This window comes from Thunnus albacares, chromosome 12, assembly GCF_914725855.1.
Source record: "Thunnus albacares chromosome 12, fThuAlb1.1, whole genome shotgun sequence".
NCBI classification, from domain to species: domain Eukaryota; kingdom Metazoa; phylum Chordata; class Actinopteri; order Scombriformes; family Scombridae; genus Thunnus; species Thunnus albacares.
In genome coordinates, this window is record NC_058117.1 from 29,380,446 (window position 1) to 29,405,564 (window position 25,119).

At 38.6% G+C, this 25,119-nt stretch overlaps 1 protein-coding gene across 2 annotated transcripts in view; it reads right to left on the reverse strand.

Annotated features, from left to right (window-relative positions):
* Positions 1–25,119, reverse strand: part of adcy8 (adenylate cyclase 8 (brain)) — a 119,924-nt gene that overhangs the window by 35,557 nt on the left and 59,248 nt on the right. For both annotated transcript variants that reach the window (XM_044368096.1, XM_044368095.1), the window contains exons 5-7: positions 24,595–24,722; positions 18,189–18,347; positions 15,290–15,560 (exon numbers count right to left, since the gene is read on the reverse strand). In XM_044368096.1, the coding sequence (XP_044224031.1) occupies positions 15,290–15,560; positions 18,189–18,347; positions 24,595–24,722 (558 nt within the window). The remainder of the gene's footprint in view (positions 1–15,289; positions 15,561–18,188; positions 18,348–24,594; positions 24,723–25,119) is intronic.

The following is a 25,119-nucleotide window of genomic DNA, read 5'->3' on the forward strand; positions in this document are numbered from 1 at the left end:
ATCGTGGTGTTGTACTCATCTCCGCCCATGTCGGAGGAAACGACACATTCATTCAAGAGAAGCACTTGAAGTTAAAGTGATAAAGGTCATACACGAGGATCAAACTCATTTTCTCAGAGCCGTTGACATTAGCTCTCCACCATTAGCTGTGAGTTAAAGCCGCCGCACGGCAACTTTGGACAAATTACCCTTTGGAGTGTCTGAGGCCTATAGAGCCAGCGAGCCATTAAAGTGATTAAGGGAAAAATGTGTGATGATGGGAATGTGTGTGTGTGTGTGTGTGTGTGTGACATTCAGTACGTCTCTGACCAATCAGATGTCTCTCCTCGTCTCACTTAACGCAACACATTCACAAATTAAGTCCATCACACTGAGATTATTAAAAGTTCATTTTCAGACTTGAAATGAATTGATGCTCTCGATTATCTTTCTTTTTCTTTCTTTTTTTTTTAAACCTTTCAGGGCTTTACCATAAATGAATCATCTTCTGTTGAATAAAACATCAGAAAACACTGAAGAATGACTGAAGACACCGAATGTCTTGTTTTGTCTGAGCAACAGCGACAATATTTAATTTACTATAATGGAAGGAAAAGCAGACAATTCTTCAAATGACTTAAACGATTCATCAAAATAGTTTTAAGATAAGTTTTCTGGCGATCGACTACTGGTTGCAGCTCTAAATCAGAGTTACCTGCAGATTTAAAATGACTGCAGTTTGGAGGTTTATTGGTCAAGAAACTCGTATTTATTAATGTCAGCAAAAAATATTCAGATATTTTTAAACAGCTCATATATTCAAATGTAAGACATGCAAGCCGCGGACCGTCAAAGGACTTATTGAGTCCTTCCAGCAGTACACAACATTTGTTTTGAACTAACTTTTATGATAGCGGAAAGCATATGTGTAAATGTAACCCTGAATTCTTGGTAGTTAGCGTCCTGCAGTCACTCTGGGCTGTGGAGAATAAGCGGACTACAGTTTCTGTCACTGTTACACTCACAAATGTCCCTCTAAAACAAAGGCACATAGGAACCAAAGTTACACCTCGGTAAAAGGAACATGAACAGGCAATTTAAATGTTACACATAAAATAATAAAGTGCTGTGAATCGTATAAAATAATAAATGTAATTCTGCAAAAGTCCAAATTAATGTAGTGAAAATATTCCTGCAGAAATATACTGTAACATATCTAATATTGTAAAGCTTAATAGGAAACATAAATGAGCACACTTAAGTAAACTTAAGTAATTAAAATGTAGCATGTACAGTAACTATATTTACAGTTATATAAGCAATGTCAAAGACTGCTGAAGAAATAGATCAATCTTAAATAAACGATCCAGTCTATAGAAATAGGGGAAAAACATACTTGGTGTTAATTCTTCCAAAGATCCACGATTGTCAGATTAATTCATAATATGAGGAAATTAACAAGTATTAACAAAGAATTTACCAAATATTGAACCAGGAAGAGTCAGTCTACCTATATAATACTCAGGTCTTCCCCTCATATCTTGTCCTCTGCCAGAACAAAGTATAAACCGAATATAAACTGCACACTTTTGCTCTCAACACACAATAAACGTAAGCGAGAAAGAGCTGCACTGAAGTTGAACTCATACTCAAAACAAAACCTCCGTTGCATATGAATGAAAAGGCGTAACCTGCGTGTCAAAATGATTTACATATATGGAGCCGCCACAGAAAGCACACAAGCTTTTCATTATAATGAAGACAATCGGACGGCATTTTGTGGAATCAGAAGAGCATCAAACACTTCAATTGTGTGTGTTTCTAGGGCCTCCTCATGGCGGTGACATGTTGACCTCATTATCAGTTTATTTTTGAATGATCTCAGCTCACTTATGTGCAGAATAAACTAACATAATGAACATGCGTGAATGCAGCATGGGTTGTATAAGCTGTATACGGTGGTGGAAGAAGTTTTGAGATGATTTACCTGAGCGTAAGTGACAATACTACAGTATAAAAATACTCCTTTACAGGTTTACAGTCAAAATCTCGCTTTAGTAAAATCACAGAAGTATTACTTGCGAAATTTACTCAGTTTACAAAAAGTAAAAGCACTCATGATGCACTCAGTTATATTTACGTAAGGGTCAATGGCCCTCTTTACACCTGGTATTAACATCTGTCTCGGGTGATCCGATCACATGTGGAAAGCTCTAAATACAGGTGTAAACGCACCCAAGACGCATTGAGGACGCATTGAGATCCGATCACTCTGATCACATTCGGAGGTGGTCTTGGCCGCATGCATGGATGTATTATAAGAGCTGGATAGGGCGCCACCGCTCAGCCTTGCAGCCAATTTTTCCCAGTGGCCACTCGCGGTATTGCAGCAAAAAATCTGAGCCTGTGGCCCAAAAAGGATTTTCTCCACAGACCACCATTGTAAAAGAGACTCCTATAAAACTGTTGACAGGACGCCTCGAACTGCAAATAACTGACTCTTTCTATTATTAACTTTTGATCCATGGAGGTTTTATATTTGTAAAATTTCCTCAAGCCGAGAAAAGTGATTTAAAAATACTTGACATCATCACAATGTAAAGTCTATGGGCCAAGTGGGAGCTCGCGGGCGGGGGCAGCGGGGTGAAACACTACTGCGCATATTCAGTGGGCCATGCAACGCGGAAACTTTTTTTGGCGTATGAAGCGAGCAATTCCTATCAGACTGAATGGGTGCCATTTTTAGTCCGGTATCCAGCTCTTATAATACATCCATGGGCGCATGTGGCCACATTCTTTTAGTAGTGTAAACGCAATGCATCCTGGGCCACATTGAAAGACCGCCTACTCAGCTGACGTCCTCTATTTTCCGGCAAACCCTCCATCCAAAGCTGTTCAACTTGTTTGATGACAAGATAAACAAATTATTTTGTTTTTCATGTGAATTTAAACGTAATCCACCTCCCGTTTTTTGCTGTTTTTTTTCGTTTCTCTAACCGGTTTCCATCTTCAAATCCACAATTAGAATAGAAATTAAACTCATTTTTTGCTTGTCTGTCGTTGCTTTAGTTTTGCTGCGCTGCTCGACATGATGGAGCTCAGGATCTATCAGGAGCATGACTGCTTTACTTTGAATAGTTTCACTGTATGAACCTGGACTGCATGTGTGCAACATCTGACCTACTGGATGTGTAGAAGAACACAGAACATTGCTGTCAGCGTGTCGGAGATTTAAATAATCAATGAAGTTATGCTCTTGTATCTTATGTTTAAATGCACACAGTGTCTCTGAATGGAGAGACGCAGCTGCTCTCTCTCTCCCGACGTGGAATATTTATATATATCCTGAATATTTATTCTGTTATCAAACAAGTTGAATACAGCTTTATACGAATAACAAACGAAATTTGGTCTTTGAAAACAGAAATGATGTGAGATCCGATCACATGTGGTCACTCAGGACGCATGTTAATACCAAGTTTAAACAGGGACGATGTGCTCTGCTCTAAATTAATTTCATTAAACATTAATACTAAATATCAGTGTCAATAAGATAATTACACTGATTGTAATACATACTGATAATCTGTCATTGTGTTACTCTTGAATCTCCACTTCCACATTAAAAACTCCACATGCTTCAGTAACGACAGACCCGTCAGAGGGTGAGAGGGTGTTTTTAATTCTTCATTGGCCTTTCTATAACATCGATAAGATATTCAGCCGTCCACTTATGACACAAGGGCTCAAAGGGGACAGTTGCCAGTATTATGAACCAAGCCGCCATGATTGTTTCTGGCGTGCACGTCCCTACAGAAGCAAACAGCCTGAAGGCCTTCGATCTCTGACATTTCTTTTCTTTATACTGGGTCAGTGTGATGTTGCCTGGAGCAGCGGCCGGGTGTATGGGGGGCAGCGGTATGGGGTTATGTGTATGATACATATGAAAAACAGAGTATGTTTTGCAGTTTGAAAATGCCAACATAGGACGCCAGGAAAAGGGCAAGTAGAGGTGGTGGTGAAGAGGGGAGGGGGGGTGACGGAAAGATCAAACCATATGAACACATACAGCGATGTCAGAGGGGTTTTTTTTTTATGTGCTGGATGTCTCACATGTCTGGTAGTGTGACAGATTATCTGATACTTTACAGCCAGAAATGATCATTTTCTGCAGCATGTCTTGTTTGGAACCGATGCTCCTCCAAAAGGATTGCAAACGCGCAGTTATGTAAACCACAAACATGACTTCAGGGCAAATGAAGGATGTGAAATATCTCAACATCTACAGCATGGATCAGCACAATATTTTTTTTTGCACATACATCCCCAGACGATGAATCTTAATGACTTCCCAACCTTTCATCTAGTGATGTTAGCATGCTCATGTTACACCAGCCAGGCTGCAATGACAACAGCAATGTAAGACATGGAGCAGACTGGTTGTTATCAGCTGCTTCATCATCAGCTGTTCGGCTAACAGCTAACTTGTAATTACAGCCTTACAGATACTGGATATTTGGGAGCTGATTGTTTTAAAGTCCCCCTTCCCCCTAAAAATGTGTTCTTCTTCTTATTCCTACAGTTGGATGTTTGAGCTTCACTGTGCAGAGTTTGACACTAGAAGGCTGTTTTCACATTTATCTGCTCAAAGTGGAAAGTTTCTCTGAGCTCATTGAGTATCAGATTTTTAGGGGCCCGCATGAGCAGGATTTGTGACATCACGACTAGTTTTGAAGCCAATCGTGGTCCAGTATTCAAGCCTCCAGCGCACAAACACTGAGAATAGACTTTACAGTGCAGTTAAACTTCTGAAATGAAATATATTTACATATTTATAGATGCGGAAAGACTATATGTAATTTAAAGGATTTTAACATGGTAGTTATACTTTACACATTATTATTATCATTATTATGCCAAGCAGAGTATTTTTGTATGTCTTCAGACATGTCTGGGAGGGAGGATCTTTAAAAAACAAATTATTTTTTCTTAAAGTCCAAAGTCCACCTCCACTCAAAAACCCTTTTTTTTATTTCTTGTTCCTTCAGCTGGATGTTGTTGTTTTCTCTCTGCAGAATGATGTATGTGCAGTTTCAGCTTAAATCTCAGTTTAACACCTACGAGCAGGATTTGTCACATCGCAACTGGTTTTGCTGCAAAATCGTGGTCCAGTATGCAGCTTACACACAAGTGTGATGTGGAAACTTGAAGTCTCCAGTGCAGAAACACTGAGAATGGACATTACAGTGAAGTGGGAGACATCTTGAAATGTATAATATTCATAAATTCTGGGTTTTTTAATAAAGGGGAAGGAGTAGTTGTATTTTTTAGGAGATTTTAAGAAGGTAATTTAACTTTTTTTGTGGAAAAACCATATTAAACACAAGGGTTTTTATCATTTTCCAGCTATAAATTGATGTAATATCTTGTGAACAGGTATATGGAGGTGGAATGAGTTCGGGTGACTGACACCAAAAAAAGAAATCGGAAAGTGAACCCATTTCTTTTTGGGGGCCTGGATTTCAAAGAGCAGACACCGAGTGACTGGGTCCTCTAAGGAAAACATACAACCTCCTTTGAGGTGAAAGTACTGTGACAGTGCCTGTGCATCATGGGAGCCAGCAGGCATACAGTGAGGCATGAAAGAGGTAAAGACAGAGCCACTCAGCCGGTAGGGGAGTCTGATTTCAGGGCTGGAGCTCATCATCAAGGACTCACACGTTCCTTCTGAGGATGAATCTTCTGGGTCTGATGACAACAGTCAAGCCCGGATGGACGATAGTTCCCGTAATTACAGTGACGAACAGGATGTGATGACATTTATTTGATGGCTATCAGCAAAAAAATAGGATGTTTGGAAGATAATGGTTGGCCACGGATACCAAATAGTGTTTTTCATGGTTATCGGCTAGAAAGCAGAAAGACACAGCTGCTGCTCTCTTATTACTCTTTACTGCATCTTCAACCAGCTGTTTGTAATTAATGGAAGTTTATATTGTAAATGTCAGCATGTAAACTGTAATAATCTCCATATAACATACATACAATCATTTTTTATTTACCTTCACTGTCCTATTTATTGTCCTGAATTCTAATCCTCCTCGTAGCACATCAGATCAGTACATTAATATACTTCAAACCTCATCTGATCACATACTGATCCACCCTGTATCTCTTCCTAGATGAGATTTTCTCAAACGAGACCACCTTCCCTATTTGAGTAATCCATTCATGACGATGATGACGCTTCCCCCTGGTGTCTTCCAGCCCCTGAACATAATCTGTCTCCCCGTTATTATTATACGAGTCAGGCTGAAATCTGAAGCTTGACAATCTGACACAGTTAGAAATTATTGTTTGAAAAAACACAAATACATTTATGGATTTTCATCTACTAGTTCTATACCAGAGAGAACATTCAACAAAGCATCAATGTCCCTTCAGATCTTTCACATTTCCAACAATCTGCATTGTCTCTGAGCTTGAGTGGAAACATCTGATAAAAAAAACAGGCCACAACCTAACTGTGACGTAGCAAATAACGCTCGTAGGTACATGAGTCAAACTGAGATTTAAGGCAACATCCAACTGAAGGAACAAGAAGAAAAACACATGTTTGAGTGGAGGGAGACTTCAAAATGTGTGACTGAGATATAAACTATGTAAATTATATTACAATGTCTTGTGTCACTTATATTGTTTTCACCATTGGAGTAAGAGCACTATGACACCATAGACTGTATAAAAATATGGACGCAGTTACCGTGACGTTGGTTTCTGAAGAGCGGTTTTGAGGCCCAACTCCCAGCCAATCAAAAATGGGCAGAGAGGCGGGTCCAACGGCTGAAACAAGCCACCTAGCGGCTGGCGGACCTGTCACTCAAAGCAGCCATGTCCTTCATTATGCATAACTTTACAGCTTAATAAAATTTAAACGGTTGAGTTTAAAAAGAATTCCACCCCCGTACAGTTGTCATGAAAGGAGAAATTAGCTACAGAGACCAAAACCGTTTTTTGTTTGTTTATTGTTGTATGTTTATTTCTGCTGTAAAGTTGGACATTTTAACATGGGGGTCTATGGGGACTGACTTGCTTTTGGAGCCTCAAGTGGCCATTCAAGGAACTGCCGTTTTTGGCACTTCCACATTGGCTTCATTTTTCAGACCCGGAGGTTGCCGCTTGGTTAAATCATACAATCTTCCTCAGCAGGTGGAGTTTGCAGAGTTGTCATGGAATTAGATGTTCAAATTTCCATTTTTTTCTGAAGACTTTAAACTTTACTTCCTGTTAATTTTCACTTCAAAATTTAGTTTGAATTCAGTCAAACAATTTAACCACAACCTGAGTCGCTGCAGATAGTAAGGTTGTTGTGGAAGTGTTGATGAAGTAAAATGTCTTGTTTCAAAACTATCCGATACAAAAAAGAAAGGTTGGCAGTGAAAAATAAGCATTTAAGGATGACTGGACTGAGAAATATGTGTTCATTTTGCCCAAGGAAAGACCATTATGACAAGGTCATCAAACAATATGTACACCAATAACAGCATTCAACAAAAATGGATTTCTGAAATAAAGAGGAACGGAAACAAGTGTGCAGAGAAAAGAAAAAAGAAAAACAATAAATTCTAAATATTGGAGGGAATTTGCATGGAAGTTATATTCAAGATTTTTTATGTGGGGAGAAAAGTCAATGTGCAGTAAAATAAATGCAAAATATAATAAATCTTGTCATAATCTGAGAGAAATAAGCTCTGTAGTAAATGTTTCTGTATGTTTACATCTGTAAAAATGCCTTTTATTATATTGTATTTAATATTATTGTTTATATTTACATATTATTGTGTAATTATTAATCATCTGTCAATGTTTATAATTTTCTGTACTGCTTTGGAAATGTGGATTTCTGATATGTCATGCCAATAAAGCTTATTTGAATTTGATTTTTTATTACTCCAAATGAACATTTTATTTTTTTAACACATCAGTGAAATCAGACTGCTGGAGAAAATGTGGTGAGATAAAGACAAACCACCGCATTCAGTCACAGCAAGTATCATGAGTATTCTCAATAAGAAAAATACAATTAACCCGATATATATTATTCTTGGAAAATCACCACCAGAGATAATGCAGGAAACAGACCATTACTTATATAGAATACTCAGAATCGCAGCCCTGAAGCAAAATAATTGGCTGCAATCATCAAGTCCATCAGTTCAAAGATGGAAAGAAACGAAACAGGAAATCTCAGAAATGGAGAGAATAACATATAGCATAAGAAATGAAGAGATGCTGGTTTAAGTGGATGAGATATGAGGCCTCCAAATAACTTATGAAATTAATAAACTCAGCCTAACAGAAGAATTTACAAAAGGACAAGCAGATAAACATATAGACACACTCGGTGCACACAGGAGGAGTAGACACACACTGTATGCATGTATTAAAAGTATGTATGCACATATAAATATACAGTATGCATATATGGATGAAATTATTATGATTATCTCTCTCTTTTATTTCTTTTTCTTCTGTTTATATCACCAGGTGTATAAAATATGAAAAATAATTGCAAGGACGTGTAAATATTAGGGATGTGCAGAGGACCCAGTATTTGTATTTGTATCTGTATTTGTTGAGGCAGCAAAATTATTTGTATTTGAATAAAAGTGGAAAGAGGCTTAAAAATCCTGTTTTTGTTTTTATTATGGCTTTAAATTTTAAAATTAAAGTGTTACAGTAAGTGTTAATGAAGCTTGTGTCAGTAGTTCAGCTTTATCTCTGGAGAACACCCCCAACTTCGAGGGTGATGTCCAAATTAGGAAATATGCGTCATGTAGCAGGTGGATGTGACTCCCCTCGTTGAGACCTGCTGATAGACGTAACAGCGGAGCAGAGGAGAGACACTGAGATAGCGATGTAACTGACCTGTGTGCTGGTATTTAACATGTTTTTTTTTTTCTTTCTGAAAAAAAATAATGTTTAAAATATTTGTATGAAACAAATATTTGTAAAAAAAAAAAAAAAAAAGACCCACTATTTGTGCTTTGCATTTGTATTGCTTGCTATTTGTATTCAGGCACACCCCTAGTAAATATACCAGACTTTTTGTGGGTGTACTGAATTATGAATTAATTGCAATAACAGTTTGAAAAGAAGGAACGACCATCATGCTTGATTTACAGTGAAACAGCAGCCATAGTGAAGAATGGGAACGCAAAACGCCGCTACGACACCAAACATTCCTGTTTTGAACAAAACTATCAGAAAAACATGGAGTTAAGAGCCACAAAACTGAACCAGCTGAAGGTCTGCAGTCAAGACTCCAGCAGAATAAATGTACAATCAAACATTTTCAACACTGAACACAGTGAAGATCTGACTAATGAACACTTACACCAGTGTCTCCACCTGACCATCGCACCTGTTTTTAAGATTACACTGTGTATGTGTGTTACTATTCTACACAAATCATGATGAATTGTTCCTGTCTTGGACTGCAACTCTGCAACATCAGCAGACTCATCAGCTAAGGTTAAAGGAAGTTCAGTGTTATATTTGTAAAAAAGACAGATAGAGAACATAAATTGTTGGAGACAGGGCGAGACATGACATCTAGGGGTCAGTTTTGCAGGTTAGCTCCTCAACAGGAGAACTGAAAACAGTCATGATGTTATCTATAAAGTCTATACTTAATAGATTAGGGGAAGAACTGAAACGCCCACTTATATTGTATAAAACCCTGTTGTAAGTGCTCCATTAGGAGCCTTTTTCTTTGTAACCTCATCTTGTGTGTTGCACTGTGAAACGCTCCTTCTTGCACAAGAAAATAAATTCTGTTAAACTTTGATACTTCGGCTCCGGTCTCTATTGTTTTAAAGGTTATTACGAAGAAATTCTTTTGACAGCACCTTTCTATGCTCAAGTTTAAGGACTTGTGCTGTGTCTCAAATCACATACTTCTGTATTTACACTTAACATTTTGAGTGCATAAGTGCGTTCACACTGAGAAGTATGGGAAAATGCAGTGCACTGTGAGTACCCCGATGGTGCACTGAAAATGGTCAAAAAGTTGAGTGTGGAACTATGGACACTTCTCGCCCTCAATGGTCGCCATCTTGGCTACGTAGCAGAAGGGGAGGGACCACTTTTCAAACTGGAAATGGCACATTATACAAATGTGAGTTATACATGTGTTTTTTAGCACCAAGCACCACTATACTGTTGTCGGATATAAGCCATCAGTATGTTTTTTGGGTTAATTTAGCAGTCTGTAATGATTTGGTAGCGCGAACAATAACGCAAATGCTAATGCTAGCTAATGCTAATTTGCAATCGTCATTTCCGATAAGTGCACAATGGCTGTGTTTGATTTGAGACAACGCTACCCTGTCAAAATTCACTCATTACGCCAGTAATACATAGTGTACACAGTGTACCACATGAAAGTGTACTAACAGAAGTATGTGATTTGAGACACAACGGAGTCACTTCTCACATTAATACAGAAATGCTGTTCATGCTCTATAGTTTTTGTACTGAAATATCATGAAGTAATGCATCCTTACTGGAGCTTGATGTGGTGGAAATGTATAAGTGGGCCTCTAAGACTTGTATTTGAGTAACCTTGATATACGCCAACAACAACATATCTATGAAGAGATACTTATTACTGTACTGTACACCATGAAGTCACAGTTTAATATCAAATTGTACTATTTGGACGCCTCAGTGAGCATAACATTTTTTCTCACACGCCTCAATTTTTCTCTCTTTCCTCTCTGTCTGATTGTCACATACACACACACCTTGCCCCCTATCTAGTGATGCTGAAAACTGAATCAGACCAACAGGAAGGGAGGATGACGAGGACCCGGCGGACAACAAAGCCACCGGATAGAAAGACGTTCAGCTCAGAGCAGCGACAACAAAGACAAAGACACTTCAAAACTCCTCCGAGGAGCCTTTGATATGCAAAGAGCCACTCTTTGAAATGACTGGCCTGACAGGCTTTCATTGTGCCAGAGACAAAGAAGTGGCACTTTTCAGAAATAACATTCCTCTGAATCCAAACATGCCGCGGTCACATCGAACGCTATAAGCTCCTGACAGAAGCTGCACACGTCCTCGTACGTACACGAGAGGTAACGCAGAGTTCACTGTGAGCTCAGGCTGCAGGACATTCAAATAAACTGTGGCTTTGCACATTTTTTCACAAGGAGAGAAAGTCAAGACAAAAATTATGAGCATAAAGGCTTGAAAATATGAATTTATCATCTTTCAGTGGAACCATATTATAATGATATGTATATATATTAATAATATAATTAGTGTTGAAAGGATTGATTAAAGAGAGCATCAACTGCTCAGATTTCTCTGTTTAATTATGGAAATTATGTTAATTTTTCATTGAGTAAACAGTAATTTAACCATCCATTGTCAGTGGATGAGTACATTTACTAAAGTATCGTACTTAAGTACAGTTTTGAGGTATTTATACTTCCACTCCACTACATTTCAGAGGGAAATATTGTACTTTCTACTCCACTACATTTATTTGACAGCTTTAGTTACTTTTCAGATGAAGATTTGACACAATGGATAATATAACAAGCTTTTAAAATACAACACATTGTTAAAGATGAAACCAGTGGTTTCCAACCTTTTTGTCTTTTGACGTCTTACAAAAAGCAGTGTGTAGTCGGGGTCACATTTCACATGTCTATGAGTTGTTAACAGCTCCACCAAATAGTGATTTTTCCCTCTAAACTTCTCACATGCTTTCATTTCAATAAATGTTCAAATGATCCAATATTTCAGCAAAAATCAAAGATTGTGAACTGAAAACAGATTTGTGTATCAGAACTTTGTTTTTTCTTCTTTCCTCTCCCATTAATCATCTCACCACCCCTCAGATTTATCTACTGACCCTTTGGAGGGGCCCCGACCCCTAGGTTGGGAACCACTGGACTAAACTAGCTAACTGTATATAAAGTAGTGTAAACTAGCTCCACCTCCAGCAGCTACAACAGTAACATGCTGCTCTAACACTGATGCTTCACTATTAATAATCTAATGATGTCATATATAATAATATATCAGTCAGAGGGACCAAACCACTACTTTTACTGCAATACTTTAACTACATCAAGCTCATAATACTTATGTACTTTTACTGCAATACTTTAACTACATCAAGCTCATAATACTTATGTACTTTTACTGCAATACTTTAACTACATCAAGCTCATAATACTTATGTACTTTTACTGTAGTAGGATTTCTCATGCAGGACTTTTACTTGTAGTGGAGTATTTTTACATTGCTGTGTTGGTACTTTTACTTAAAGGATCTGAGTACTTCTTCCACCAATGTCATTTGTTCTGCCTGCGGTATGCCACCACTATGGACTGCTGCTAATGTACACACATATTAGCTTGTAATATGTATTGATAGATTAGACTCTTTGCATCCATTTTAGTGATTAAAAAATCCTGTAATTCCACCAATGACTGAAGCCTTAAAACTATGGTGTAAAATAAAGGTTCTGGCCGTCCAACAAAGAAAAAAATCCTTGGAAAATTTACATTCAAACTCATTGCAAGAGTCTAACGATCAAAAACCATTTACATTTAGTCTGAACATCACCAAAAGAAGGGTTAAAGGATTAATCAAGAAAAAAAAGATTCAAATTAATCAAGAATTTGAAATGTGATGCAAAGTTCTGATGTTCAAAATTCACAATAACCTTAATTATCATAATTATATATTTTAATTATAAATATTCATAATTAAAACAACAGAAATGATGCATGAAACTTCACGTTGTATATCTGTAACCTCACACCTTCTTCTCTGACTACTGATTTCCCAGATAACAATAATATAATAGTGTGAAAATATGATTATAACACTATAATCTGAATTGATGAATAACTGTGTACAAAGTCACAAAGTTAAAACCAGGAAGAAAATGCTTTCCAACCTCAAAGTGGCCACAGGCTGCTTCTCTGAGTCTTTGAACATACAGCACCGTGCGCCACATCTAAATTAACATCTCCAGTATCTCCATCCAGGTCTTTGAGACAATCTGCCAACATATCTGATATGACATGAAATATGAAGCTAATTGACCTCCCTCCCCGTTCTGAAATGTTTCCAGATGAGACCTGATGAAGCTAAACAGGCTGGAGGAGCGGCGGCAGCAGGTTGACAGAAGCTGCCGGTTAGTTCTGGTGGAGGAACACTGAGTCCCGGCCAGACGGCGTCGTTGTGGCGCTGGGTGTCGGCCAGCAGCGCAGGGCGCAGCAGCTCGTCCCCTCGAACCAATCTGGGGATGCAAATGTGGCCTGAATATGAAGCTTCATGGCTGGCGGGCTGGTGAACAACACTTCTCTGGAAGGAATCCCAGGAAAGTGAATAAATAAAGCTGCACACACTCAACTCTGTCAGCAATAACACGCAAAGTGTCATTTTTTATGCAGCTATTGCCTCTATTTTGATAATCCTTTAAATATTTAGCATTTATAAGCAGTTTATAGGCACGCATGAGACATTTTAACATTTTAAGTGTAGGGTTGCAACTAACGATTATTTTCTCTATTAATCAATTAGTTGTTTAGTTCATATATGTCAGGAAATGGTGAAACATGTTCATCACTGTTTCCAAAAGCCCAAAATGACGTCTGTAAATGTCTTGTTTTGTCCACAACCCAAAGATATTCAGTTTACTGTCATAGAGGACTAAAGAAACCAGAAACTATTCACATTTCAGAAGCTGGAATCAGAGAATTTGGACTCTTTTCTTTAAAAAAAAAAGACTCCAAACAATTAATCAATAATCAAAATAGTTGGCAATTAATCTAATAGCTGTCAACTAATCAATCAGCTCTATTTAAGTGTTTATTAATGTACAGTATTTATCAGCATTTGTAACTTCTCCTATGAAGAAGTGTTATTGTCATTATATTGTCATTTATTATCTGTTCATACTGCAGCCTCCACTTATGGGTGCAAATACATTAATAAACACATATCTGCTTATGACTACATTATAGTGTGTTATAAACTATCAATTAACTGTTTATATACTGATTATAAATGATAAATAAGGTGGGTGGGGGAAAAAAAACCAAAAAGTCTCCCGTCTGTGTTCAGGTTTACACAACAAAAGCACTTTGCTTCAGGTTAGTGAAAGATGGCGGTTTCACTTAAATGGCATTAAAATATCAAGATATTGTACTGCAAGATTGGATATTTTGGTGGAAAACAAATTATACTACTATACCACGTTGTCTGTGCGGAGTTTGCATGTTCTCCCCGTGCCTGCAGCTTCCTCCCACAGACCAAATACATGCAAGTTAGCTTAGTAAGTTACGTTAGCCCTGTGACTGACTGGCGACCTGTTTGCACCCCGACTCTCGTCCAATGTGAGATTAGCTCCAGCTCTCCCTAGAGGATAAGAGGTAAAGAAAATGGATGGACGGATGTCGGGGAACTATTTACTCATACGTTCAATATCAACATTTTTGCGACTTGCAAGATACACTAATTAACATTTCCTCATTATGTTGACAGAAAATGTAATCTGGATGTCATCACAGTTCCTACAAAACTTGTGCAACTAACTGCGTGTGTGTAAAATCAGTATAAATATAAAAGAATACACTTTGTGCTTCAATAAAAACAAACATCGCACTGCTTTTTTTTCAAAATCAACCATCTGAGACAAAAAAAAAAAACAAAAACCCAAAAATGCCACCATGGGGGCTGATTTGTTGAAGACAAGAGAACAACAGACAGATGAAGGAAGGATGAAGAGGATGTTTAAATGGGCCACACAATCAGAAGCTCGTCATCCTCACAAACAGGCAGGCTGACGCATTGCCACGGTAAGACAATCTCTCCGCAGAAAGCTTCATTCACAGGATAACAAAGGACAAAACAACCAACAAACAGGCGATACAACTGAGAGCTCATGCACTGCAAAAAATAAATTTTAAAAAAACGCCCGTCTTAACCACCTCATCCTGCAGCGAGGAGGCTTTAATTTGAACAAATGTCTGCAGGAAATCTGCCTACAGGCTGAGATTATTCACATGTTTTAGGACACTGAAAGTTTGTAAGTTGCTTTCAGCATCATAGTTTCCCCTTTAAAACTTTTTTTAAACATGCAAAGCTGCTTTCTTCTCTCATTATTTGATGTTTTTAACCCCCAAATTCAGTTCAAGTTTGTTGTTAAGATGGACGTCCTTCACAGTGTGGTAAAGTGCACGACCTGACATGACATTCAAGCAGCGGCGGGACTTACGTTCTGCTTCCCCACGATGTTGTCAAAGGGAAGCTCGGGGCTCCAGGATGCCTCGTTGAAGGTGGTGCTGCTGGCCCGGCGGTCCGCCGAGCTGGCCGCCTCCTTCATGATGTCCTCCGGCAGGGTGAGCAGACTCTCCTCCGGCTGCTTGATCAGGTACGTCTCGATGTTGTGGCGGCGGAGGAAGTCGTTGCGGTCCTTCCCGTGGCCCTCCTCCACCTCGTAGTCGCCGTTCAAACAGTCCAACGCGGCTTTGGAGATGTGGATCCGCCTGGAAGTGGGACAAGGAACAAATGAATAACAGATTTGATTTCTGGCCACTAGAGGGCAGAAAACACTCCACTGATAAGCTGACGAGCTGTAGATCAAATATTCACTTTCTTTTTAGCTCTGGTTTGGTCTCCACCCACTCCTGAGAGAAATATGTGACTCTTTAGCTGCTAGATGTTCCAATCTATGAAAACAGCTGATTACTGCTGCTGGAAACAAGGTTGTTGAGACTAAAACAAAATAGCAAACGCTGTAAAACCAAAACTAAGAGCTAAAAGAAGCTAAAAAGCTCAGTAGAGCTGCAGAGTTGATGAAAATACTCTGTGGGTTTATCACTATGAGCAATTCTTTTCACATTAAACAGAGTCATTTGATTCATCGTTAATCTAAAAATATTGAGCTTTAATGAACAAAGAAACTAAGAAAGAAAAAAGAAAAAAAAGATTTTCTTAATATGATTCCACAGCACGGTGAAAATCCATATCTAAATATCTTTACACGTTATGTATTTATCTATATCTGATGTCACAGGTCATTACACAGATTTAAACTGTGCTGCGTGACGTCTTATCACATGTATTTAAAAAGCCACGATATGGAACAAGAGCTCTTTTTTATGTTTGTGCGTCTGCTGGTGTTTCACTCCTTTAAGTTTTATGGATCCGCACAGTCAGCTGACTCAGCAGCAGCTACAGAAGAAGAAGAAGCGTGTTACGTCACCAAGAATAAATAAATAAATTACATGAAACATTGTAAACTGTACGTGCAGCCACAGGTTACTGATAAAGAGCCACTATAGCGTGGAGGAGTTTATTCAGTTCTATTTACTAGATGATTTTCCACATTTCAATGATAACGATGATGATGATGATTGTTGTGGATATTCTGAGCGATGGTCAGCAGTGGAGAAAGGCGCACACGAGACTTTTGATGTCTTAATGCTGAAAATGTTTATTGAAAGCACTCGGCCAAGAGGAGAACCGAAAACATTTAACACCAGAGTGTTCTGCTCCGATGAAGGTCCGAGTCCTAGTCTTCATCAGCCTACAATATGAAAAATTAGTCTGATGGGTTCACTAGTTTCTAAACAAGGGACTGCACTTTACCCGCGACAGTTTAAGTCACGTTGCATGTAATTTAAGAAGTTTTGGTTTGAGCATCTGACCGTGTCGTCCACCCATCTGTGTTGTTTAGGGAAGTCACCTCTGACCTCGGTAACCATGGAAATGCTGATACACCCTTTATCAGAGAGGTTTCTGCTTTCACCAGAACATCACAGACAACTGACGTCTCGAGGAGAGATTAAGAATTACAGCGTGACCTCAAGGCTTCGTCTTGACCCGATGTCACTCCAACCTGTAAGCCCTAAAGATGATGCTGATGATGATGATGATGATGATGATGCTACACTGCCTCTCAGTTCAATGAAACAATATTTTGGTCATGAACCTTCTGTATTGTCTTTTGATTTGTCCCTTTTTATTTGTGCATGTTTATTAATAATGTTTTATTAATATAGCTGTCTGTTGCTATATGTAAATACAGTATGAGAGTAAAAAATAATACAAAGCATCTCCTCTATTTCCTGTATGCAGTTACACAGAACATAAAGATTTTCATTTAAATAAATGAATGAGAATTGCATTTGCACTATTATGAGTATTATGAACTGGAAAAATCACAAGCGGTGCACAGTTAGTGACACGTCTTCCATCACCCAGCAGTGGTTGGTCCACCACAGAGGGTAGGCGGAGCTAACGCAACAGACTTCACTCTTCAACTCACTTGTGTGTGAAGCGGCGTACTGTTTTTTTCCAGTCTGACATCACACAGGTGACACTGTTTAGATCTCTGGGACGATTACCGCTCATCATCATTGGTGCCACCAAAGAGAACGAAACGGAGATCTTTGAGATTTTTACTTTACACAATACCTACTCAAAACCTGCTTAGAATTTGCAGAGAGGAGAAACCAATCAGCGAAATGTGCAGGTGTGAATGAAATCTTGCACACTGGGAGGTCAAGTCCAGTACGGCAGCTCGATATGAAGTGTTGGATGAGATGAAACTGTACTCTACGTCCTCAGACATTCAGAGACCTTCGGCCTGCATGTGTCTCAGAAAAAAACCACGTTATGCAACTGAGTTCAGGAAAGACTACGGGTCAGAGTTACATCCAGCGTCGCTCATCAACAGAGGCTGGCAGGATATTTAAAACCAGCTGTTTCAGAAGTAATCCCACCCTCTTGCCTCTCAAGGCACAAAAAGGGACATGAGAGGAAAAAACATAGAAATAATTTGACAAAAACACACTTTAAACATCTGGTTACTGTTTTTATGTCCACGCCCATCTCAAACTCCTATTTCGGAGAAATTATCTCATTAAACATGATAATACTGAAGTTTATTGGTTCTTGTTTGGACTGCAGAGACAAATGATATATTAAAAGATTCAGATATGATTTAAACTCACAACAAACTAAAAAGCAGTAGGAGGAGTGTTGGTCTAATGGTCTAAGACACATAACCACAGTCACAACATAACTGGTTTGTTTCATAATGTTTCCTATCTGTCGATACCAAACATCTAATAAAGGCAAAAAGTCTTCAATCTTTTCAGTTTACTCACCCCGGGATCCCGCCGGACTCCAGCTTGTTTGCGATGTCCACGTCCCAGGACCAGACGTCGAACTGCCACTTCCTGAGTCCCAACACGCCACACAGCACCGAGCCCGAGTGGATCCCGATACGCATGTCGATGTCGTGTTTCGTACGTGATCTCACGTATCTGCAAGAAAGAAAGAAAGAAAGAAGAGGAAAAGATAAAGCCAAGTCAGGAATACACTAAGATAAAAAAAAAAAAGGATCTCTCCCACCTGACCTCTAGCTTCATTATGATTGGTTGCTCATAATAAGTTAGTAGTAGAAAGTTTAACATATGCAAAAACACAGGATAATAATCTGTAATTAAAATTAATCTTTAAATTGATAAAGGTAATAATGGATGACGGTGAAAATAAATATTTAATTAACCACATTTATCTATTAAAAATGTAATATATATTTAGTTATGTGCTCTTGACTTGAAGGTCAAATGTTCGGCGTTTTTTTGTCTGAAATATTGCAGAGGGTCACAGTGTCTGTGAGCATTAATTCAGCAGATTAATATACATGAAATTGACCTTTTTGTGAAACAGAACAGAGATAACGCTGACAAACATTATTCATAAATCCACCAGGAAATGAAGAAAATACATTTCACACATATCAGCGCGCCCACGAACACGAGTAGAAAAAAAAAACAAAACATTTTTCAGACAGCATCAGACTTTTCACACTACATAATAAATCTGTTTCTCATTTCATACTTTATTATCCCTGAACACAATAAAAAGCAGGACAAACTGAGACAGATGAAAGTCTGTGAAGAGCGGACAGGAATGTCACGTCCGTCCCTGCCTCCCGGACTCATTTCATGCTTCATAACGGCACTGATGAATGTGAGGTGAAAGGCATCCTGGGAGTTTGTGACAGGTGCTTAAAGTCAGTCGGCTGCTGTAGTAACGGCCAGGGGGCTGGAAACTAACTGCAGTTAGTCATGATGATGATGATGATGATGGTGTGATACTTTATTGACTCTGCAGGGAAGTTTCTCAGTTCCCCGTAGAGGTCAGAGGTCAACACCAAACTCTGATGATGACTTTTTAACTGTTATACTTTGACGAAACAGTTTATCTTCATTTCTTTGGGAATTCGTTCCCTTTTCTGTTGATATCAATTCTCCTGTTGAAGCTCAGTCAGCCACCGTACAAGCAAAGACTACAATGTCATGATAGCATATATGAGCATTTTCAGCATTCAGAATTAAAGATTCTGCATATTTCCAGTAGGCGTGTGCCCGAATACAAATACACTATTCGGCAAAGCACAAATAGTGGGTTTTTTTTACGAATATTTGTTTCATATAAATATTTCAACAATGATTTGTTTTCAGGAAGAAAAATAAACCATGTCAAATACCAGAGTGCAGGTCAGTTACATCACTATCTCAGTCTCTCTCCTCTGCTCTGCTGTGACGTCTATCAGCAGGTCTCAACGAGGGGATTCACATCCACCTGCTACATGACGCACATTTCCTTATTTGGACATCACTCCTGGAGTTGGGGGTGTTCCTCAGAGATAAAGCTGAGCTACTGACACATGCTTCATGAACACTTATTGTAACACTATAATTTTCTAAAATTAAAAGCGTAATAAAAACAAAAACAGGATTTTTAAGCCTCTGTCCACTTTTAATACAAATACAAATAATTTAGCTGCCTCAACAAATACAGATACAAATACAAATACTGGGCTCTCTGCACTCAGCTTTGTTTTTATTACGCTTTTAATTTTAGAAAACGCTGGTATTTGACTTGTTTTTTTTTGTTTTTTTTTTTCAGAAAACAATTTATTTTTAAAATATTTGTATGAAACAAATATTCTTAAAATCCTCACTATTTCTGCTTTGCCGAATAACATATTTGTATTCAGGCACACCCCTACTGTCTATACTTATACTATAGTAGTAGGATTTTATTACTTTTTCTTGTTCTTTACCTGAAATGTCAGCTTCTCAAATACATCCATACAAGCTGAAATCTGATCCGAAATATGAGAGTGGACAAACAACACATGGGAAAATATGTTTTTCTGCTCGCCTGACGATCAGAAGCAACTTGGAGTTCATGTCTTGCCCAGGGACACTTCCACATGTGGACAACAGGAGCTTAGATCAGTGGATTATCTGCTTTACCACCCGAGCCTCAGTCGCCCCGCTGATGTGTCAGCTGTGTTAATAATCGAGGCACTACACTGAAGAAAGCTGCGCTTAATAGGTTTTTATGCACAGACGTAATTATCTCTCCTCCTGCAAACACAACTATTATCATCAAAGGAATAAAAATGAGGTACACAAGAGTAAAAAATACATCTACAGTTATAAATGCGGGTTATTAAATCTGCACAAAGACACCAAGTAGCCTGAATGTATAAACAAAAATAAGTGTTACGCAAGAGTAAAAATAATATCATGTAATAATAAGATGTCTGTGTCACACGTCTGTGATCTTTGAACTAACATGACACATTACATTAACACAACTTGTTGTATTATTATTATTATTTCATGTACTGTTTACTCCTGGTCAATATTTTGTACATTTCATCTCATTTTCTTCCATTTAAAACTTAAACCTGCAGCAGCTCTTTTCACTTAGAATGTATTTTACATAATTTTTCTAATAGTAAATTATTTCTTTCTTTTTTATATTATTTAAAGCTTCTTTTTGACTACTATGCACCACAACACCGAGGCAAATACTTACTTGGAAATATGAAATATTCACAGCTACTGACCTTTAATTTCAGCAACAACACAATCTTGAGACAGGAAACTCTCCTGTCAGCACACAAGCTGCACAGAAAAATCCAGTTTTAACCCTCAACTCACAGATCTGATTTTGTTTCTGAGATCCAAACAGAATAAGTCTGTAAGCCTGATCAATTCAATGCAGGTGAAGTTTGATTGAATCTGACAACACAGAGAAACCCCGCCTCCTCTTATTACAACCTTTCTTCCTCTCTGTCTCACTATCCTGACGCTAACAAGCTCTAATCTAAAAACTCCTTCCGCTTTCTCAGTTAAATTAAGAAATTCCTGGTGTGATTTATTGCCACCGTCTCACACAGCTGGTACTGCTGCAGTTTCTTCAAAGTAAGACCACATTTCTCATTATTCCATTTCACTCCCTCCACCATCTGCCACAGTGTTTCCCCTTGGCTGACTGCTTACTGTTAGGGAGGGAGGGGGGGGTGGCGATTGAGATTGTCACTACAATGACAACAGCTGGTCCACCTTAAAGGTCAGTCCACCTTAAGTGAGCCTGGTCAGGCTAGGCTAACCCATTGTCGCTAACTTCTGGGCTAACCCCCTTTACCTTGATCAGCAGGTGCAAGCAGGACACAGGACCCACACCCACTCTCTCTCTCTCTCTCTCTCTCTCTCTCTCTCTCTCTCTCTATCTCTCTCTCGACCGCAGACCCGCTCCATTCCGCCTTAATGGAAGACAAATACTCGCTATTTCAGCCTTAATTTCAGACATTTGGGGTCGTCGACTCGTCTGGCTATCTTTGCACAGATTACATTAATAAATTACTCTTGCTGGCTTTTTACTCACAAAGCTTTTCACTTACGGTAACATGTGCACATAAATTAGGTAAATAACATGAATAAACATATTTTGTTTCTTTCAGAAGGGGAGGGGGGTCCCGTTGGAGGGGCGGGCCGACAATCCAAGGTTTTGAACTGTAAAGCATCCAGCAGATTTCCTTTCTAATCTGATAATCACAGTAAAACAGTTTTGTCATTGATGACAAAAAACATTTGTTATATTCTTGTAGTCCAGCCGTATATATACAGCAACATACAGAATACTGTACAACTGATGTCAACAGCAGCAGGTTTTGGCACAACTGTACGTGGAAACTCTCTAACATTATATTTTGAAATACCATCCCCTTTATTTATTATATTTTATCTTATACTGACCCTTCATGCAGCCCCTCGGTTCAGCCTCTGTCTGAAACAGTTTTAGCTCCTGTCTCTTTAAGGCCCCGCCCCCTGATGAGCCCACTCTGTTCTGATTGGTCAGCTTCAGGAAGCTTCCCCTCAGCAGACCATGAAACAAACTGTAGTAGCAGGATTTCACTACTTTTTCTCGTTTTTTTACTCGAATTGTCAACTTCTCAAATACATCCGTACATGTTTGAGCCGGAATCCGAAATATGAGAGTGGACAATGTGAACAACACATGGAAAAACCTTAGCAACGACCTTAGCAACCAAGCTGATGTCAGCTCGTCCACAAGGTGGAAAAAATTGCCACAAATGAAGTGTTTACAGCAGGTTGAAGCCCTGACTTTTGACTTGCAGGGAGTATTTCCATATATCATCCAACATCATACGAGAATATAAATAACAAAAAGCGTAATATGTCCCCTTTAAGCGTGTTAACATTCTCACATGCTAATTAGCATTAAACTTGCAGGTATGTGGTCATAAACTGAAGTATCGAACAAACTGAATTTTAGACCTGATGATGTTTCTAGATGAAAAGTCAGGACTGTGTTGCAGCAGCTGTTCATAAATCCATCACTACTTTCCTAAATTCTTAATAATTACTAATCAGGTTGCACCATTAAAACTTCAGAAATGTCTCTTCTGTAGTGCCGTCCAATCAGAAGCAACCAAATATGTAAACAGAGAATCATTATCAACAGCATGTGGAACAACACCTCTGCAACCAGCAGCCCTACAGCCCTTCTGATATAAAACAAGTGATGATTGAATCTATCGTTCTATTGTCCAGGTCTTTTAGCTGATAGCAGCTGTTTCTAGTAGAGGTCTCCTCCTGTGTTATCACTTCTTTCTCATATTCTGTTGAGTACATACAGGTAAACTGCAGGTAAAAACTGTTGCTGGCAAAAAAAAAAAGGACAATTCTTGAGCTTATCAGATATTTTCTTTAGCTTACAGGAGTGGCAGTGCAGCAGTGGTTGTCTGTACGCAGCTCGCCATATTGACTTAATAATATACAGCACAAATCTCACAGCTTATCCATCACTAATCCCTCTTTTTCCTCTAAAAATCAGTCCTCTCCTCCCTCGCTGTCACGCTGAAAGTAATGCTACGGGGCCAAAACGCTGCAGCGACAAAGAAGATAATCGAAATGAAAAAACGCCCCTGGCATTAAAAAAAAAGCACAAACTGCAGAGTCTGTGAGCCATTTCATGACTATCTGCAGATTGACTGCGCACTGTGGAGACTTTATTTCTGCCCGATACCTCCTTTCTAACACGAGCCGAAGATCACACGAGTCAGTTATGTGCAATGAATTATGGGCTTACACTGTTGTATGATTTTAAAAATATGATACCATCACTAACATTTTTTTTTTTTCTCCCTCCCAGTGATGCATGGATGTGTGATATGGTTGAACACTGTAATTGCATGCGTTATTTGTTACTGATATTCTGAGGAGCCACCAGGCAGATTCTTAACAAATGCAAATATTGCAGAGAAGCTGCTTTCAGATCACAGAGCGGCTGTACCGAGCGCTGCGAGAGAACGAGATAAAAGACATTTAGAGATTACAGCACTGTCATCCAATACCTCAAGGTAAAAAACACAAACTAAATAATAACTACATTTAAAAAAATGAATTCTTGGTATCGCATACAAGCCAAAAAAGCAAAGCAAATAACCTGAATCACGCTTCCTGACAAAAACTTTAATACTCAAGTAAAATACAAATGCCTCAAAACTTTACTTACAGCTCCAGTACTGTGCAAAAGTTTTAGGCACTTTAGATGTTTAGATTCTTTTCCATATTTGTGGTCATAAACTAAAGTATCGGACAAACCTGATGATGTTTCTAGATGAAAAGTCAGGACTGTGTTGCAGCAGCTGTTCATAAATCCATCAGGTTGCACCATTAAAACCTCAGAAATGTCTCTTCTGTAGTGCCGTCCAATGAAAAGCAACCAAGGAGTCTGATTATATAAGGTGTCAGAGTCAGGTTTGTTATATATATATAGATAGATATAGATATAGATATAGATATAGAGAGAGACAGTGCTGAATAGCTATAATAGTGTGGTTGAAACAGTTTGCTTAAAAAAGTTATTTAAATACATTAAATTAAAAATCTTCAGCAGCAAGAAGAACAAGGAGTCCTGCAATAGATGCTCTCTGATCTCAACATCATGGAGTCAGTCTGGGATTAACATGAAGAGACAGAAGCACAAAAGGCAACTGCTCCAAGATGGCGGCCCAGAGAATAATCAACAGATTAATAGATAATAAAAAATAATAAGTTAGTTGCAGCCCTATAAAAGTGACCAGAGTGCTTTATTCAGACATGAGACGCACATGTTAAATTACAATCAGATTGACGTAAAGGGGGGCAGGTGGTCTCTTGTGTAAGAGGACTGTACCTGATGGTTTTGATCATGCTGAGGCCCATCTCCACACAGCAGTGAGCGTGGTCCTGTCTGGGCTCAGGTAGACCAGACACGCAGTAGTAACAGTCTCCCAGGATCTTTATTCGTAGACAATGGTGCTCCTGCAAAAACACACCAGTCAGACCAGTAAAACGAGTGACGCCACTGAGCGGCTAACAGCAGCAACAAAGACATTCATTTATTCAACTTTACAAAGGAGGAAAATTATCTAAAATTGGAGTGCAAAGAAAAATAATTGGCAAATAAAATCCTGGCGCTGCATTAACACACTGTGAAATCCTGACTGGCCGAGCGTGACTGTCTGAGATGCTCTTCAATCTAATATCAGATAAACATTCAGTCTAAGAGCGAATATTGAATCAGATATTCACTCTGTTTTGATTCTACTTCAAAAAGCATCTCACTTAGACACCACAGTTTGATTTCTTTTAAGGAAAGAGATCTTAAACCTTCATTAAATGACTTTTTTTATCTACTAGTTTTCAGCAGAAACAAGTA